This window comes from Phyllobates terribilis, unplaced genomic scaffold, assembly GCF_046119375.1.
Source record: "Phyllobates terribilis strain yellow unplaced genomic scaffold, ASM4611937v1 Scaffold_12__6_contigs__length_324123572, whole genome shotgun sequence".
NCBI classification, from domain to species: Eukaryota; Metazoa; Chordata; class Amphibia; order Anura; family Dendrobatidae; genus Phyllobates; species Phyllobates terribilis.
In genome coordinates, this window is record NW_027362772.1 from 278,286,753 (window position 1) to 278,305,259 (window position 18,507).

An 18,507-nucleotide genomic window follows, 5' to 3' on the forward strand; every position below is an offset into this window, starting at 1 on the left:
TGATGCTATTTTGTGGCTTTTTGGTCACTTTTTATTACATAGTTTAGTAAGCATAATAAACCAAAAAATTACAATTCTATATATTTTTTTTAAAACACCATTCACCATTAGATTTAATTGTCCTGATATCATTATTCTACAGGTCAATACAATATCAATTTTGTATATTTTTTTTTAACTGCTTTGCTACTTTTTCACAAAAAAAGACTTAAAAAAACCCCACTTTTTTGGTCATATTTTGATACTCTTTCTCGTAGGGAGGAGAAATTCCCCATATGTTGTGCAGCTGTCAGGACTAAGGGAAAACAGATTTCCATCCTAAATCATCACACTTTTCTGTAGATGGAGGCATGAGAGGGCTTGTTTTTTTGCACAACAAGCTGTACTTTTTCTTGATGTCACTTTTTGCGTACATACAACTTTTTGATCACTTTTTAATTATTTTTTTGAGGCTGTAGATGTGAACAAAAAAAAATATTACTTTGTTTTTATTTTTACAAAGTTCACTGTAATGGCCCCCGCATGGTTCCCCTTCTCTCTCCATGCGGAGTCCCCGACACACTAACCGCCCCAGCCGCAGCAGCATCCTTGCTCTTCTCCTCTTCCATCTATGCAAACCACACTGTTTTCTGGTGGCGTGCCTAGTGTGCGAGCGTTTGCGCTCCCCTGCTCTTAAAGGGACATTGTTGTTATTTTTTTTTACTTTAATAACCTTAAAAATAAGTAAGTTATAGATGTATGACCAGTACATGCAAAAAAGAAATTGAAAAATTGGAATGGTTATTATTGCCCAGAATGTTTCAAAGGAGAAAAGGTTAATAGTTTCAGCTGGTGGTTTTTGTATATGTTGCAAAAAAAACATTGTATTAAACATGATTAAAAAAAATTATAATAATTTATCATGATGGCGACAAATGAATAAAGAGTTCTGCATTTCATGTTGTGATTTTAGCTGGTTATTTAGGGTTAAAGAATTTGTATCAAGTGGGAAAGTTATCACATATTGATAACTGATCTCTGGGACACAAAAAAAATCTGAGAATGGGGCATGGAGTGCGGTTTGAATGGAGATTCAAAGGCACCACCACTATATTCAATGTCTATTGTTTGCTGGAGAAGTATGTTTGGTAGTCTCATCAACAATGAGTCACTGTGACTTCTCTGCGCCTGCACACAAGATCCCTGCAGTACAATGAACATAGAAGAACTGCGTTTTGTGCAAAACGTGAAGTGTGCAGGTATGGGATTTGGCCGCTGCAAGTGCATGTCACAGGGCACTGTGATGTGCAGGAGAGGGAGGGAACATTATAATTACCACAGGAGGTGGGGATTTCATCTGGGACCCGGGACTGGAACGCATCAGAAACCTGAATGAATGAATAAAAAGAAATTTCACAGCAACTAGATCTCTAATATGAGGCATACAGGTATGAATAGATTTACATTTCTATCACCTGTATGCCCATATTAGTAGGTTAAATAAATCCCAGGGGGTCACAGATTCCCTTTAAGACCTTATGTAAGTATTTTCTTTTTGAAGCGCTATAGGATCTATTATCTCGAAAATAGTAATCTAAGCCTTCATGATACATGAATAGGCTTATACCAAGCTGGGAGATTTGAAACACTATCTACACTGACATCATTGGATCAGTGGGATAAATAGGGTAACATTTCCCAGAAGCTACAGACCTACAAGGTGACACAATGGACCCACCATTCACCAAACAGGAAACATACATTATGGAATTTTGCCCCATCGATTACTTCAGCACTTTCTATGCTCCAGAAAAAGGGGTTCTTTTCGGTGAATGGACTGAATTTGCTTTAAAAAATCTTCATGAAACCTTTACTTCAGGTAAAATTACTAAGTAATCTGTAATCAAAATGGGCAGCATTATCAAAATGTAATCTATACAGGGATTATCCAGGTTTATAATCTTTATGACCTTTCCTTTTTGACATAATAATATTTGTTTTAATATTCTTTTAAATTGACTATAATTTGTGATAAAAGCATACTTAGATTTCCTCTGTCTTTATATCGATATAATATTACAATATCTACATTAATAGTGATGTATGATCAAATTACAATGAACAAAGCGTGTAAGAAAATATATTCACAATGTGACATGAAAATAGTAAAGTACAGGGGCGAAATTTGACCCCATAGCAGTACCAGTTAATTGCAAATAAAAAATCTCTCTAGACCAAAATTAATTGTGTCTTCACAAAAATTCTATTTAAAAAGTTTGTTTTTATGTTTGTTTTTTAATTCATGATAGTCATTCTGTTCAAAGCAAAAATGAACTGCATTAAGCCCTTTCTCCATTGAAGTATTACACAAGTGATATTGCACATTCAGAAGATTTTAATGGATATATTTGCATGAAAAAACAAACTCCATCAGAATAATAGTTTACAATGAATTGACATCTCATGCTTTGAGAATTTTCATGAATATATTCACATGTAGATATTTTAATGAATCCATAGTTTCTTGTGATCACTGTGTAGTGGCATTTGCTGGTAAATGCAGCTCAGTTCCTATTGAATTTATGTAATTCTTGGCAATGGCCACTACATAGTCAATTCAGTTGTGGTATTCAAGCTGCAGTGCTCATATCTAGCCACCATCGGAGCTGAGAACAGCTGAACAGTGGCAGTGCTGGGTGCCGGACATTCACCTATCCTGGAGATACGTTATCAATATCATAGGCCTGGAGAACTCCTTTAAGCCCTAGCTTCACTCAACCAGCTCTTCTTCACAAGCACACTGACTTGAAGCAGAGCTATGTGAAGTTATTGATGGGTCTCACCATATTTTTTACATGAAGCATGAACATTTTTCAACATGTTCAGTGTCAGACTGGGGTGCTAAGGGCTCAATAGTAATAATAATTTTGGGGCTAACTTCTCAGCTATATTTCCTGAGCCTTGTTTCAAAATTTCACTTTGCTTCTATTACATAATAAAACATAGTAGTTTTTTAAATGGATGATGAGATGCTACCCTTGACTGTACATGCTGCATTAAGTGTATTGTGCCACGCACTACTCATGTGGGGAGTTGGGAGTCCAATCCGGCACAGAGGCCCACCGGAAGATTCACCGGCTCTCTTGTGGGCCAGTCCAAGCCTTCATGCATGGTCAGTGTATGATTAGGAATGAGTTTTGAAGATAACAAAGCTAATATACTCCTCTGCTAGGCTACGTGAATGTGCAGAAGACATAGAAAATCTTAAAGTGAATTTGCTTCATTTGTAGCTGTAGGTAATGTTCCATGATTAAATAATGTCCTGTCAGTCCCACCAGTGTAATGGAGATCTGTGCAACCTCTAGTTACCTCCGTATAGCCTCCCTATAGGCAGCTCTGCTATGTGCATGAGGCCCCAGTCATGTTTAGACAAAACTGTTTCTCATATTTTATCATTTATATTCCATATTTATTCCTAAGGAAATGTGAAAGGAGACACACTAATCGACTTCGGAGCCGGACCCACAATTTATCATCTGCTCTCTGCCTGTGAAGTGTTCGACAACATCATAACTTCTGATTTTCTTGAGCAAAATCGAACACAACTACATAAGTGGCTGAGAAAGGATCGTGATGCCCTGGACTGGACTCATATTGTCAAATTTGTGTGTGAACTAGAAGGCAACAGGTACATAAAAGAGAAAATGATTGATAGATATTTATATGGTAGTTTTCTCCAAGCATTGAGTATACTTACATATACTGTATGTCATGTATGTCTACATAGAGGCATATAGGGATTTTTTTCTGTTGTATTTTAAAAAAATATTATGGCATTCTCCATTTGATGCTGAAGTACGAGGTTATTCGCCTCTAGAACTAATACACAAAAAAAGGAAAAATACCTCTGCACTATGGTCGCATAGGGAATTACCATATGGCCAGTGGTGTAACTAGAGTCTGATGGGCAATGGTGCAAGATTTGGAAAGGGGCCCTCCCCCATGCTGGTATATATATATATACAGTTTATATATACATGTGTATAAATATGTAAATATATAGTACTGACCAAAAGTTTGGACACATCTTCTCATTAAAAGATTTTTCTGTATTTTCATGACTATGAAAATTGTACATTCACACTGAAGGCATCAAAACTATGAATTAACACATGTGGAATTATATACTTAACAAAAAAGTGTGAAACAACTGAAAATATGTCTTATATTCTAGGTTCTTCAAAGTAGCCACCTTTTGCTTTGATGACTGCTTTGCACACTCTTGGCATTCTCTTGATGAGCTTCAAGAGGTAGTCACTGGAAATGGTTTTCACTTCACAGGTGTGCCCTGTCAGGTTTAATAAGTGGGATTTCTTGCCTTGTAAATGGGGTTGGGACCATCAGTTGTGTTGTGCAGTAGTTTGGTGGATACACAGCTGATAGTCCTACTGAATAGACTGTTAGCTGCTTTTTTCTTGCCATAATACAAATTCTAAGTAAAGAAAAACGAGTGACCAATGGCCCTTCATTACTTTAAGAAATGAAGGTCAGTCAGTGTGAAAAATTGGGAAAACTGAAAGTGTCCCCAAGTGCAGTTGCAAAAACCATCAAGCGCTACAAAGAAACTGGCTCACATGAGGACCGCCCCAGGAAAGGAAGACCCAAGAGTCACCTCTGCTTCTGAGAATAAGTTTATCCGAGTTACCAGCCTCAGAAATCGCAGGTTAACAGCAGCTCAGATTAGAGACCAGGTCAATGTCACACAGAGTTCTAGCAGCAGACACATCTCTTCAACAACTGTTAAGAGGAGACTTTGTGCAGCAGGCCTTCATGGTAAAATAGCTGCTAGGAAACCACTGCTAAGGACAGGCAACAAGCAGAAGAGACTTGTTTGGGCTAAAGAACACACGGAATGGTCATTAGACCAGTGGAAATCTGTGCTTTGGTCTGATGAGTCCAAATTTGAGATCTTTGGTTCCAACCACCGTGTCTTTGTGCGACGCAGAAAAGGTGAACGGATGGACTCTACATGCCTGGTTCCCTCCGTGAAGCATGGAGGAGGAGGTGTGATGGTGTGGGGGTGCTTTGCTGATGACACTGTTGTAGATTTATTCAAAATTGAAGGCATACTGAACCAGCATGGCTACCACAGCATCTTGCAGCGGCATGCTATTCCATCCTGTTTGCGTTTAGTTGGACCATCATTTATTTTTCAACAGGACAATGACCCTAAACACACCTCCAGGCTGTGTAAGGGCTATTTGACCAAGAAGGAGAGTGATGGGGTGCTACGCCAGATGACCTGGCCTCCACAGTCACCAGACCTGAACCTGACTCGCCCCCTGGGCCATGGGGCACCCGGAACCGGGCTTCAGTGCGATGATGGGGGTAGTAGTGGCAACCCGATCTCATGGCTCAGGGTGGTCAGACCAAATGCTGTGGCAGTCTATTTGTAGAGCTATGAATGTCCGACTACGCCACCCGTGGATTGCGGTCAGGGATGACCGCCGCTGCAAGGCAGACCGCTGAGGCTGGTGTTGGTGTGCAGCACAGGGATAGGATAACTCCCCACGGGAAGAGTGTAGCCTCAGGGCAATGTAGGTGGATGCTGGGGGTGATGGTGTAGGCCGCAGTAATAAGAGTTCAGAGTCCGCTTCAAACAGTCCAGGGTCTTTATTGTAGGTATTACTACTGACCCAACAGGAGTACCGGGCAGGAATGGGCCTGGGTGTCTGAGGGCATTCGGGCGAGCCCCACTGGTCAGGGTGAGTGTGATGGCCTACCGTTCTCTCTCTGCCCTTGCTGACTATCCCCCTTTTCGTGGTGTAATAGCCCACGTCCCTGAGCTGGCCGTGTACTTCGCCTGTATGGCTTGCGACTCGGACCTTAGGTACCTTTTGCTTTTCCATGCTGTACTGGTCCCTCTGTGTGTCGGAGCCTCCAGGCTTCTTAGGCCAAGGGACCTGAAATCCCTCGCGGGTTGGTTATCTGCTGCTGGGCTTGCAACCCTGACAGCCTCGGACCCCAATGTCCGGTAGTGTAGTTCTCTCAGCCAGGACCGGTTCTCGTCACCTCTGTCCCTGGCTCGCAGCTTCTCCTCAGCCTCACGGACTCCTTGGCTACAGCTGAACTGTCCCTCCTTCTCCGGGACTAGTCTCAGTCCTGAGCTTGGTCATCGAGTTCTCTCTAACCCTGCCCTCAGCTCCAGCTTTTATAGGGGCAGCCTGCTCCCCCTACTGGCCTGGGACAGGAGGTGCTGTATGCTAATTGTCCCTGACCAGGGAACCTCCCTTCTGCTCTTAGACACAGCCTTTAATATTTGTGGCATCCAGGCCTGGGGTGACACAAACCCAATCGAGATGGCTTGGGGTGAGCTGGACCGCAGAGTGAAGGCGTGAAGGCAAAAGGGCCAACAAGTGCTAAGCATCTCTGGGAACTCCTTCAAGCTTGTTGGAAGACCATTCCCAGTGACTACCTCTTGAAGCTCATCAAGAGAATACCAAGAGTGTGCAAAGCAGTCATCAAAGCAAAAGGTGGCTACTTTGAAGAACCTAGAATATAAGACATATTTTCAGTTGTTTCACACTTTTTTGCTAAGTATATAATTCCACATGTGTTAATTCATAGTTTTGATGCCTTCAGTGTGAATGTACAATTTTCATAGTCATGAAAATACAGAAAAATCTTTAAATGAGAAGGTGTGTCCAAACTTTTGGTCTGTACTGTATATGTCCCTCATCCTGATATAGATAGATATATACACGCGTGGTCAGAATTGTTGGTACCCCTCGTTTAATGAAAGAAAAACGCACAACGGTCACAGAAATAACTTGAATCTATGAAAATGAACAAATGAAAGTCAGACATTGCTTTTCTGCTTCCACAGAATTTAAAAAAATTTTTACTCATGAAATAGGCCTGGACAGAAATGATGGTACCTCTGAAAATAATGTGACAAAAGGGACATGTTAAATCAAGTTGTGGCCACTAATTAGCATCACAGGTGTCTACAATCTTGTAATCAGTCAGTGGGCCTGTATTTAGGGCTACAGATACTCACTGTGCTGTTTGGTGACATGGTGTGTACCACACTCAACATGGACCAGAGGAAGCAATGGAAAGAATTGTCTCAGGAGATTAGAAAGAAAATTATAGACAAGCATGTTAAAGGTAAAGGTTATAAGGCCATCTCCAAGCAGCTTGATGTTCCTGTTACTACAGTTGCACATATTATTCAGAAATTTAAGATCCATGGAACTATAGCCAACCTCCCTGGACGTGGCTGCAGGAGGAAAATTGATGACAAATCAAAGAGACAGATAATACGAATGGTAACAAAAGAGTCCAGGATAACTTCTAAAGAGATTAAAGGTGAACTTCAAGCTCAAGGAACATCAGTGTCAGATCGCACCATCCGTCGTTGTTTGATCCAAAGTGGACTATATGGGAGACGACCAAGGAGAACACGGTTGTTGAAAAAAAATCATAAAAAAACCAGACTGGAATTTTCCAAACTACATGTTGACAAGCCGCAAAGCTTCTGGGAGAATGTCCTATGGACAGATGAGACAAAAATTGAAGTCTTTGGCAAGGCAGATCAGTTCTATGTTCACAGACTGAAAAATGAAGCATATCAAGAAGAGAACACTGTCCCTACTGTGAAACATGGAGGAGGCTCTGTTATGTTCTGGAGCTGCTTTGCTGCATCTGGCACAGTGTGTCTTGAATCTGTGCAGGGTACAATGAAATCTTAAGACTATCAAGGGATTCGAGAGAGAAATGTGCTGCCCAGTGTCAGAAAGCTTGGTCTCAGTCACAGGTCATGGGTTTTGCAACAGGATAATAACCCAAAACACACAGCTAAAAACACCCAAGAATGGCTAAGAGGAAAACATTGGACTATTCTGAAGTGGCCTTCTATGAGCCCTGACCTAAATCCTATTGAGCATCTTTGGAAAGAGCTGAAACATGCCGTCTGGAAAAGGCAACCTTCAAGCACAAGACAAGAGGAGCAGTTTGCTCATGAGGAGTGGGCCAAAATACCTGTCGAGAGGTGCAGAAGTCTCATTGTCAGTTACAGGAATCGTTTGATTGCAGTGATTGCCTCAAAAGGTTGTTCAACAAAATATTAAGTTAAGAAGAACCATCATTTCTGTCCAGGCCTATTTCATGAGTTCAATTTTGTTTTAAATTCTGTGGAAGCAGGGTTGAAAAGCAATGTCTGACTTACATTTCTTCATTTTCATAGATTTTTAATTTCTTATTACTTTTGCCAGATTCAAGTTATTTCTGTTACCATTGTGGGTTTTTCTTTCATTAAATGAGGGGTACCAATAATTTTGACCATGTGTGTGTGTATATATCCTCTCCATCCTGGTATATATGCTCCTTATCCTGGGCCCCATCATGATATATATCCCCCATCCTGGTATATGTCCCTTATCCTGGGCAGAATCCTAGTATATATCCCCGATCCGGATATATATGTCCCTTATCCTAGCTCCCATCCTGGTATATATGTCCCTTATCCTGGGCCCCATCCTGGTATATATCCCCCATTCTGCCGCTGTTCTATAATGTATAGAAAAAAATAGACCATTAGACTCGCCTTCCCTCCGCTCTCCCACAACGCGGCGTCCTCTTCTGAAGCTGGCAGCTGACTTCAGAGTGCAAGCGACGGGAGCGCATGATGTCACTACCATGCTCCCCCAGTCATGTGCATGCTGACATCAGCTGCTGGCCTCTGACTGGCCAGCAGCGTGTATTGCCGCACATGAACCCGGTCTGTGCGCCGCAATACACTCCAGTTGAAGTTTGTGCGGGCGTTGGGGGGGTCACTCACCCTCATGGGCCCAGTCGTGGTCGTGACCTCTGCGACCGCAGTCTTTATGCCCCTGCATATAGCAATGCACAAAAAGCCTCCAACTACGTACTAGTTTCACGAACCACTGTGTAAGCTGCATGTACATAATGTCTCTCTTAATATATCACATAAGCACTGGAAAAGCTCAAATCTGTGTAGATAATTGCACTTCATTCTGGGTGTAATACTATATTCTATTGATGATCTGTAAAACTGATCTGAGCTACAGATGTGTAATTCCTCACTTTTCATCTTGGCTTGACATACCGTATCTTGAGATGTGCCGCATGAGAATTTTTTTTTTACTTAAATGCCTGTGTTTTGGGCTAATCATAATTTTTGCAATTGTGTCCATATCCTTTAAGGTTGGACACACCCAAATATAATTAATATTCCAGTGAGTATTGACTGCTCTGGTTCATTATTACATTCCAACATCCATTACCAGCATTTTCCTGGACCAGCCACCATAACCACTTGTGAAATGTTTCTTTTCTTAATTTTCCAGATCTACAAGCAATGTGCTATGACTACTGTCATGACTTTGTTGTCAGATTACCTGGGGCCAGAGGCTCCTTCCCTGTCTCCAACGCTAGTGGTGCCCTAACTATCCCTGTTCCCCAGAATACTTCTGGTGGTGAAGATGCTGGGGCCACATACCTTGCTGAGCTCCTGAATCAGCCCTTATCTGTCCCCTCCCCCACCCAGGGAAGTGGGGAGGAATAGAGTATATATATATATATATATATACACAAACCAGACAAACAAGGAAGGATGTACAAGGATAAATGAAAATGCCAATCATACAAATCATACAAATATGCACTCACAGACAACAGAGAGGAACATATGGAATTAATGGTATGGCTGTGTAGGGGCTTGACCCCCCCACCCCAATAAAATTATATTTTTTTTGTAGAAATCTGATAAGCCAGTCATGAGAAATCTAATGTAAAAGCCATATGAAAATCAGCCTGGAAATGCTCTGGGGTCTTGCTTCTGATGCGTTTCCTACCTGATTTGTATATGGCTTCTAAATTAGATTTCTCATGAATAGCTTATCGGATCTTTACAAAAAGGTATCATTTTTATTTGAGGACAAGTGACTCAACATTGCTTATATATGTAAAATTGTGATGACAGGTTTCCTTTAAGGATGAGCGAAACAGTCGAAATTAGAATTCAGCAATTTGTTTGAATTAGGCAGGAAACTTTAATTTGCATTGAAATTATTCTATGCAAATCAAATGTGCCTTATTATAATCTGATGTCTCTCCAGACCTCACCACAGCCCTCACTTTTCCATGTAGTTCCCTGTCCAGCCCTTACATTTTCAGTCTTCTCTTCAGAGATCATCTGTCTTCATCTTGACAGTATCAGTCCGGTCTTCAGCACCTCTGACGTTGACTAGGCTTCACACAACGTCATTATGTGCATTGCCACAAGATGTTATGTCGTTACAAGCCCTAGTCAGCACCAGAGCTGTTAAAGACCAGATTAATTCCCATTACTTATTGAACAAAAGATAAAGCGAGAAAGAAGGAGCTGGAAATACTTCTTTGGTTCATGATGGACTCGTGTGTTATAGAGGAAGCACCTTCATTTCAAAGTTAATTTAAATAAGTATCAACTATTTCATTATTCATGTGGTAGCACTGCATATGTTTTAAATACTCCCAGAAGCAGTGTATCATGTAATACACTACCCCCGCAGGAATAATAAAGTAGGAGAAATGAACAACGAGCAATGTTATTTGCTTATTTTCAGGGGGCTCCTCTATGGTAAAAAAATTAGCAAGATAAAATGCAATATGCTTTATTCAATTGTTTATTTCAAATTCGCTTTCCATAAAAGAGCATGATTTACAGAAGCAGATGTCAGGTGGCGAGAAAGATGGCTGGAAGTAATCACGCATGATGGAGCATGAGTAGTGTACTCATAGTATAAACTACACATCTACGGAGCTCAGTTTATTGATCAAAATGGTACTAAAATTAATGCAAGAAATTAATGACCAGTCTAATAACTTTTCTTGACAGTAATGAATGGGAGAAAAAAGAAGAAACGCTGAGGAGAAAAGTAACCAAAGTGTTGAAGTGCGATGCTCTTGCAGAGAAGCCGTATGACCCTGTGCCCATGCCAGAAGCGGACTGTCTGATTAGCTGTCTCTGCTTAGAAGCTCCATGTAAAGACCTGGAAGCCTTCACCAATGCTCTGAAAAAGTTTAAGGAGCTTCTTAAACCAGGAGGTCACATTCTAATTCAGAGCGTTCTGAACTGCACCTTCTACCATGTTGGGGAGAAATGGTTTTCCTCTCTGTCCTTAACTAAGGATGACCTGGAAAAAGCATTTACAGAGGCCGGGTATGGAACTGTAAAAATAAAAGTGACTCCACGGTCAGATAGGTCAAGGATGGACATCAGTGATTATGATAGTTTATACTTTGTCCATGCCCGCAAACCTTAAACTGATTAAAGTCCACCCATCCTCCTTTACCATGTATGCATAAGATTCAGCACAATGGGATCATCTTTAAAGGACCAGTTAAGTAGTCTTGTGTCAACAAGGAAAAATTCCAGTACTTCTAACAGACAGCGTAATTACCACAATGGTCCCCAAGTGACTCTATGTACTCACTATGATTTCATTTCTGGAAAAAAAATAATGCAAAAAATCCACTTGTCTAAATGAGTCCGCAGAAGTACTGTAGTGACCATATGGGCATTTGAGGAGTGTTTGAGGCCCCAATACCAAAGTAATGAATTGTGGTCTTGAGACCTCAAGAACTCCCCAAGTTCTCCATTAAAGAGGACCTTTTAGCAAGTTAGACTAGACAGGGCAGCTGAATAGATGAATAAAGCAATTTGTTTACCTCCTTGTGGTATAGTGTTTGACTACTACTTGCTCTAGTTGTTTGTAATCAGGCTTGGACTGGTCCACAGGAGAACTGGTGAATCCTCCGGTGGGCCACCACCCTCTTATATAAGCAGTACTTGGCACAATATACTTGAATCACTATGTAAAAACAAAGGCAGCATCTTATTCATTTGTCAATCTACCCAGTTCATTGTTATATAAATTTGTGATTGATGATAATTTCACATTTTCATGTAGCTGAAAAGTGGGGCCCTGGGGTTGGTTACTGGTGGGTCATTGACACTCCAGTCCAACACTGTTTGTAATTGACCTTGTTTCCAAGAGTCCAAATCATTCTCAGCCCATCTGTGATTCTAAGTCTATGCTTCCCAATCTGAGGAAAACTCATAAAATAAGGCAGAAATTCCTGATTTCAGTGATGTGTCACTTACTGGGCTTTTTGCTGTAGTTTTCTGCTAGCAATCTCAATGATGGACTCAGTCTAGCCCCACCCAGCGCCACTGATTGACAGCTTTCTGTGTCACTGTGCATAGGCAGAAAGCTTCTAATTAGTGGTGGGGGAATGGATAGCCAGCACTCATACAGATTGCAGACTACATAGCAGGAACCTATTATTGTGAAGAACTAGCTTCTACAATTGGATGTGTTTAAAAAAAATGTTCCTGTGCTGAGATAATCTTATAAATGTGCCCCTGCTGTGTACTGTGTAATGTCAGCGTCTGACAGTGCAGGAACATGATCTGATCATACCACATCTCCTGGGCAGGGGAGGAGGCAAAAGAGTATACAGACAGGACAGCAAGGAATCACAGCTGATTCTTTCTATAATTAGTTGTTCAGTAGTGGAGAGCTCCTTTAAAGCACCACTCCAGTTTTTTTTTTTTTTAAATATTGCAGCTCTGGAGTGATGCATTTAAGCTTGGGTCCCTGCACCTACTCTTATGCTTACAAGCCACCACTCCTCTCAGTCTCCAGCAGTTTGTGACCTGCCGGATGGCTCCAGTGTTTGTCGAGTGAGCCGGAGGTCACTTTTCGATGCAAGTCTATGAGAGCATCGTTCTGGCTCTCCTAGACTTGCATTGAACACTTGTGACAGTTACTTCTTATTTCCGGACAGTCAGAAGTGACAAGATGGTGCCGGAGTGGCATCTATTGAAGGTAAAGACACCAGCGGGAAAATATAAGACTAGGGTCAGGGACCTTAGATTAGAAGCACCACTCCAGAGCTACAATAAAAAAAAACACTGGAGTCGTGCTTTAAGTATTGTAAGTTCGTAGGTGTCAGGAAGTTTTTTACAATACTGGCATAGTACTGCTGGAAACCAGTGGCCATAGGAGCACAAGCAGGAACAGCATGCGGTAGAGGAAGTTCTTGGAGATGGCAAGGAGTTATAGGAAACAATCAGTAGATAAATTAGAACAGACTGGGTAAGAATGTTCAGGAGCTGGAGACTGAAGCTAAGCTAACAGCTAGACACAATACTCAAGCAATGAGTGAGAGATACATGGGGCTTTAAGTAGGCCCAAACAGGAAACAAGATAGATTCCATAAATTCAGAATCTGCCATCTTGGAAAAGGGCAATTGTAGAACACCACAGCAACCTCCACTGGTAAGGAGTGAAATTGCAGCACAATTATTAAAGTGAACAATAGCGGCCACTACTGGTCAAACTGTAGAAGGCAACAGAATTCCAAACACTAGGTTAAGCATCCATGAATCAGACTTTTTTGGTTTTCCAACACCTCTGTATCTATTGTAAAGAGATCTTTTGGAGTTTAGAGACTAAATCAAAACCTTGAACGCTGTTGTGTTCCTAAAACCATTGCAGAAGAAGAGTATGGCATCATAAGTTATCATACTGAATGAGGCCACTGCCATTAGGGAATACCACTGCCATGAAGAGGTGGACTTGGCCAATATGAGAGTAATCAATGTACATGAAAGCAAATATGTAAATGAAAAGTAAAGAAATAATGCAGAAAAAAAATGAAATGATGGGTGCGAACTCAGAATTAGACTGAAAGGATGAATAAAGGGAGTTCATGTACACCAAAGTAAACATTCATAAACTAATATTGGATATTACATCTTAGAATAGTATCAAAAGCAGATCCATAATGAAAATGAGATAAACAAGGAATAAATTATACCAAGGAGTAATAAAAGTATAATGATAAATATAGTAACATATGGGTATAGACTTTTACAAATCACTGTAGTAACAATATGGACATTGTGCGTATGAAGAAAGAATAGAAAAATGATGTAAAAACTCACAAATATATACGGTAAGTAATAAAGTAATAAAGTGGATGGGCTATAAGTAGTGTTGAGCATTCCGATAGTGAAATATCGGGTATCGACCGATATTCGCGGTATCGGAGTTCCGATACGGAGTTCCGATACTTTTAGAATATCGAATACCGGAGTCTGAAGTTCCCATAATACCTGCACTCTGCAGTGTCTCTGAAGGATGACAAGCTGGATGGCAGCGCTCAGCTTACTGTACTTGTCATTTAGTGCTAAAGGATTTATTAAAAAAAATAATAGTGTTTTCATGCACCGTCTCTTTAAAAAAGCCGGCCAGTAATTCAGCATCGGTACCCGACAATTTAGAATAGAAAGAATAGACCATCACACCTCCAGGCTGTGTAAGGGCTATTTGACCAAGAGGGAGAGTGATGGGGTGCTACGCCAGATGACCTGGCCTCCACAGTCACCAGACCTGAACCCAATCGAGATGGTTTGGGGTGAGCTGGACCGCAGAGTGAAGGCAAAAGGGCCAACAAGTGCTAAGCATCTCTGGGAACTCCTTCAAGATTGTTGGAAGACCATTTCCGGTGACTACCTCTTGAATAGAGATGAGCGTTGTTCGACTCGAACTGTTCGCCAATCTCAAATTCGAGCTGTTTTGGGCGGTGTTCGAGCCGTTCGGCGAACACGAACGATTTGAGAAAAATTCGGCTGTTCGAGGTTATGTTCGATAACTGTTCGTGCACCAAAATCATAACTGGATTTTTTCTCAGTAATGATGAAAATTAATGTTAATACGCAGTTTGAGTGTACAGCGGGGTGGGGGGAGGGGCAGGGGATGGATCTCTGCAGGAATAATGAAGATCTCCATTTTTTTTTCTCTTTCCCGCATTTGCAGTGGGGAGGTGCAATCTGTCAGCCTATCAGCAGCGCACACACGGAGCGAAGTGCTTTTTTTCACACAAGCAAGGGCATGTGTCATTGGCAGTGTATGTCACATGTCCTTGCCCTATAAGACCAAGCCATTTTCCCCGTCGCCACCATTTTCTCACTGCTGCAGCTGCGTGTTAGACGGCACCGCTGTTGCTGTGTGCGCTATACCTTGTTAATTTCAAGCCAATTTTCGCACAAATCTACAGATAGCTTGGGAGTAGGGAATAGTTGTGATTGCAGTCCTTTTAAGGACTAGGTTACAGCATTTCCTATCAGTTTTTGCCAGGCAGGTCTGTGCCAGTGCTGTGCAAGTTTTTTTCACAGCATTTGGCTGAATCTAGCAAAGCTAATCCTTTTTGGCCTATTGCAGAGTGTGTTAGTCAGTGGAGTAGCCTATCTGTGTTGCAAGATATACCACTTGTGTATAGAATACCAATTGTTTTACTGCACCTAGTGAAGTAAAATCTTTTGGGCATAGCATCATTCTATTAGTCCATCCATACTGACCTCCATCAGGTTGCAAATTGAATATAATTTTTTTCTGCATCTAGCTCTGAAAAAATATTTGGGCTTCTAGCAGTGTGTGGGACTTGTTCTATTAGTCCATCTATACTGACCTCCATCAGATTGCAAACTGAATATAATTTTTTTCTGCATCTAGCTCTGAAAAAATATTTGGCCTTCTAGCAGTGTGTGGGACTTGTTCTATTAGTCCATCTATACTGACCTCCATCACGCTGCAAATTCAAAATAATTTTTTGTCTGCATCTAGCTCTGAAAAAATATTTGGCCTTCTAGCAGTGTGTGGGACTTTCTCTATTAGTCCATCTATACTGACCTCCATCAGGTTGCAAATTAAAAATAATTTTTATCTGCATCTACCTCTGAAAAAATATTTGGGCTTCTAGCTGTGTGTGGGACTTGTTCTATTAGTCCATCTATACTGACCTCCATCAGGTTGCAAACTGAATATAATTTTTTTCTGCATCTAGCTCTGAAAAAATATTTGGCCTTCTAGCAGTGTGTGGGACTTTCTCTATTAGTCCATCTATACTGACCTCCATCAGGTTGCAAATTAAAAATAATTTTTATCTGCATCTAGCTCTGAAAAAATATTTGGCCTTCTAGCAGTGTGTGGGACTTTCTCTAATAGTCCATCTATACTGACCTCCATCAGGTTGCAAATTAAAAATAATTTTTTGTCTGCATCTAGCTCTGAAAAAATATTTGGCCTTCTAGCAGTGTGTGGGACTTTCTCTATTAGTCCATCTATACTGACCTCCATCAGGTTGCAAATTCAAAATAATTTTTTGTCTGCATCTAGCTCTGAAAAAATATTTGGCCTTCTAGCAGTGTGTGGGACTTTCTCTATTAGTCCATCTATACTGACCTCCATCAGGCTGCAAATTAAAAATTATTTTTATCTGCATCTACCTCTGAAAAAATATTTGGCCTTCTAGCTGTGTGTGGGACTTGTTCTATTAGTCCATCTATACTGACCTCCATCAGGTTGCAAACTGAATATAATTTATATCTGCATCTAGCTCTGAAAAAATATTTGGCCTTCTAGCAGTGTGTGGGACTTTCTCTATTAGTCCATCTATACTGACCTCCATCAGGTTGCAAATTAAAAATAATTTTTTGTCTGCACCTAGCTCTGAAAAAATATTTGGCCTTCTAGCAGTGTGTGGGACTTTCTCTATTAGTCCATCTATACTGACCTCCATCAGGTTGCAAACTGAATATATTTTTTTTCTGCATCTACCTCTGAAAAAATATTGGGCTTCTAGCTGTGTGTGGGACTTGTTCTATTAATCCATCTATACAGACCTCCATCAGGTTGCAAACTGAAAATAATTTTTTTCTGCATCTACCTCTGAAAAAATATTTGGGCTTCTAGCTGTGTGTGGGACTTGTTCTATTAGTCCATCTATACTGACCTCCATCAGGTTGCAAACTGAATATAATTTTTTTCTGCATCTAGCTCTGAAAAAATATTTGGCCTTCTAGCAGTGTGTGGGACTTTCTCTATTAGTCCATCTATACTGACCTCCATCAGGTTGCAAATTAAAAATAATTTTTTGTCTGCATCTACCTCTGAAAAAATATTTGGGCTTCTAGCTGTGTGTGGGACTTGTTCTATTAGTCCATCTATACTGACCTCCATCAGGTTGCAAATTGAATATAATTTTTTTCTGCATCTAACCCAGCCAATAGTTTTGGCCTAATACCACAGTTTGGCCACTCAGCTCTGCTCGGTTCCCATCCATTGTTTTTTTGTGCAAACAACTCCAGAGTTGTGAATTAGTTAACCACCAAAATGAGTGGAAAAAGGCCTGCTGCTGGTGGAAAGGGGAATAGGCGTGTTGGGAAGGGGAAAAAAGGTTGTGTCCGTGGGGTAGGTGTTAAAGCAACAGTAACATCTGCAGAAGAAAGACCATCTTCCAGCCAAACTAAAATGTCTACTTCTTTTAGCGGACAATGTGATAAGATCCCTTTCTTACGGCCACGCCAATCGCTACAAATTCCAGATGAGGCACAAAAACAGCAGGTGCTTCAACGGATATCAAGTGCTCCTTTAAGTGGGCTCTCCTCCACATCAACTTCAACATCACAAATACTCCAGTCCTCAAAGGTGTCACCCCAATCGCACTTGCTTCCTCACAGCTCCCAAATCTCCAGCTGCCCGTCTGAGTATGAGGTAGAACAGATGGTTGAGTCTGCAGAGCTGTTTACTCATACTATAGCCTGGGAATCAGAGGTCGACTCCAGCGCTTCTGTGAATCCAGACGAGGAAATGATCTGCACTGATGCCCAGAATCTTTATGAGTCGGATCCAGGACCATACGCAGAAGGTTCTGACCATAATGTAGACCCTCATTCCCAAACTGTAACTCCTGTTGGTGGAGACAATGAGGAAGACGATGATGAGACTCAAATACCTGATTGGAGCGACAACTTTAGTTTTTTGTCAGGGCAGGAACAGGTTGGCTCTGAGGACGACGGGTGTGATAACGCACAGGGTGATGATGATGAGGTTGGAGATCCCACTTACTGTCAACCCACAGTCAGCCAAGAGATGAGGTCAGCAGAGGAGGTGGAGGAAGATGCTAGTGACGACGAGGTCAGGTTGCGCCTTCCTGGACAGAGACGTAGTACTGGAAGCAAGTCAACAACTGCATCCTCAAACACAACTCTGCCTCTCACCACAAGTCGTGGTGGCTCTTCAGGTCGCATGGGTGCTAAGCCTTGCATAGCCTGGGCTTTTTTTCAGATCGATAAAGATGACCCAACTCGTGTTATCTGTAACATTTGTCAGCAAAAGCTAAGTAGAGGCCAAAAAATACATAGTTTGAGTACTTCATGCATGAACCGGCACATGGACATGAAGCATAAGTTGCAGTGGGAAGCTCAGTGTGCTACAATGCGGCCTAGCCGGCCGGGCCAACCACCGTCTGCCATATCTTGTGCATCCGCGGCCTCTTCATCCTCTGTGACTGGGGGGACAGCAGTCACACCTGTTTTGGGGCGCAGACCTGCCACCTCTTTACCCGCAACAGCCAGCGTGATTGGCAGGTCATCATTTTCTTTGGAGGTGG

The 18,507-nt window shown here is 41.4% G+C and overlaps 1 protein-coding gene across 2 annotated transcripts; it reads left to right on the plus strand.

Annotated features, from left to right (window-relative positions):
• Positions 1–1,141: 1,141 nt before the first annotated feature.
• LOC141171606 (nicotinamide N-methyltransferase-like) lies at positions 1,142–11,685 on the plus strand. 2 transcript variants are annotated; one of them, XM_073655278.1, is made up of 3 exons: positions 1,142–1,238; positions 3,460–3,667; positions 10,883–11,685. In XM_073655278.1, exons 1-3 carry the CDS (start codon positions 1,193–1,195, stop codon positions 11,307–11,309), a joined length of 681 nt encoding a protein of 226 aa, XP_073511379.1. In that variant the 5' UTR covers positions 1,142–1,192; the 3' UTR covers positions 11,310–11,685. The 2 variants fall into 2 exon arrangements, with proteins under 2 accessions (XP_073511379.1, XP_073511380.1); XM_073655279.1 differs by lacking the exon at positions 1,142–1,238 and adding an exon at positions 1,259–1,858.
• Positions 11,686–18,507: the final 6,822 nt, after the last annotated feature.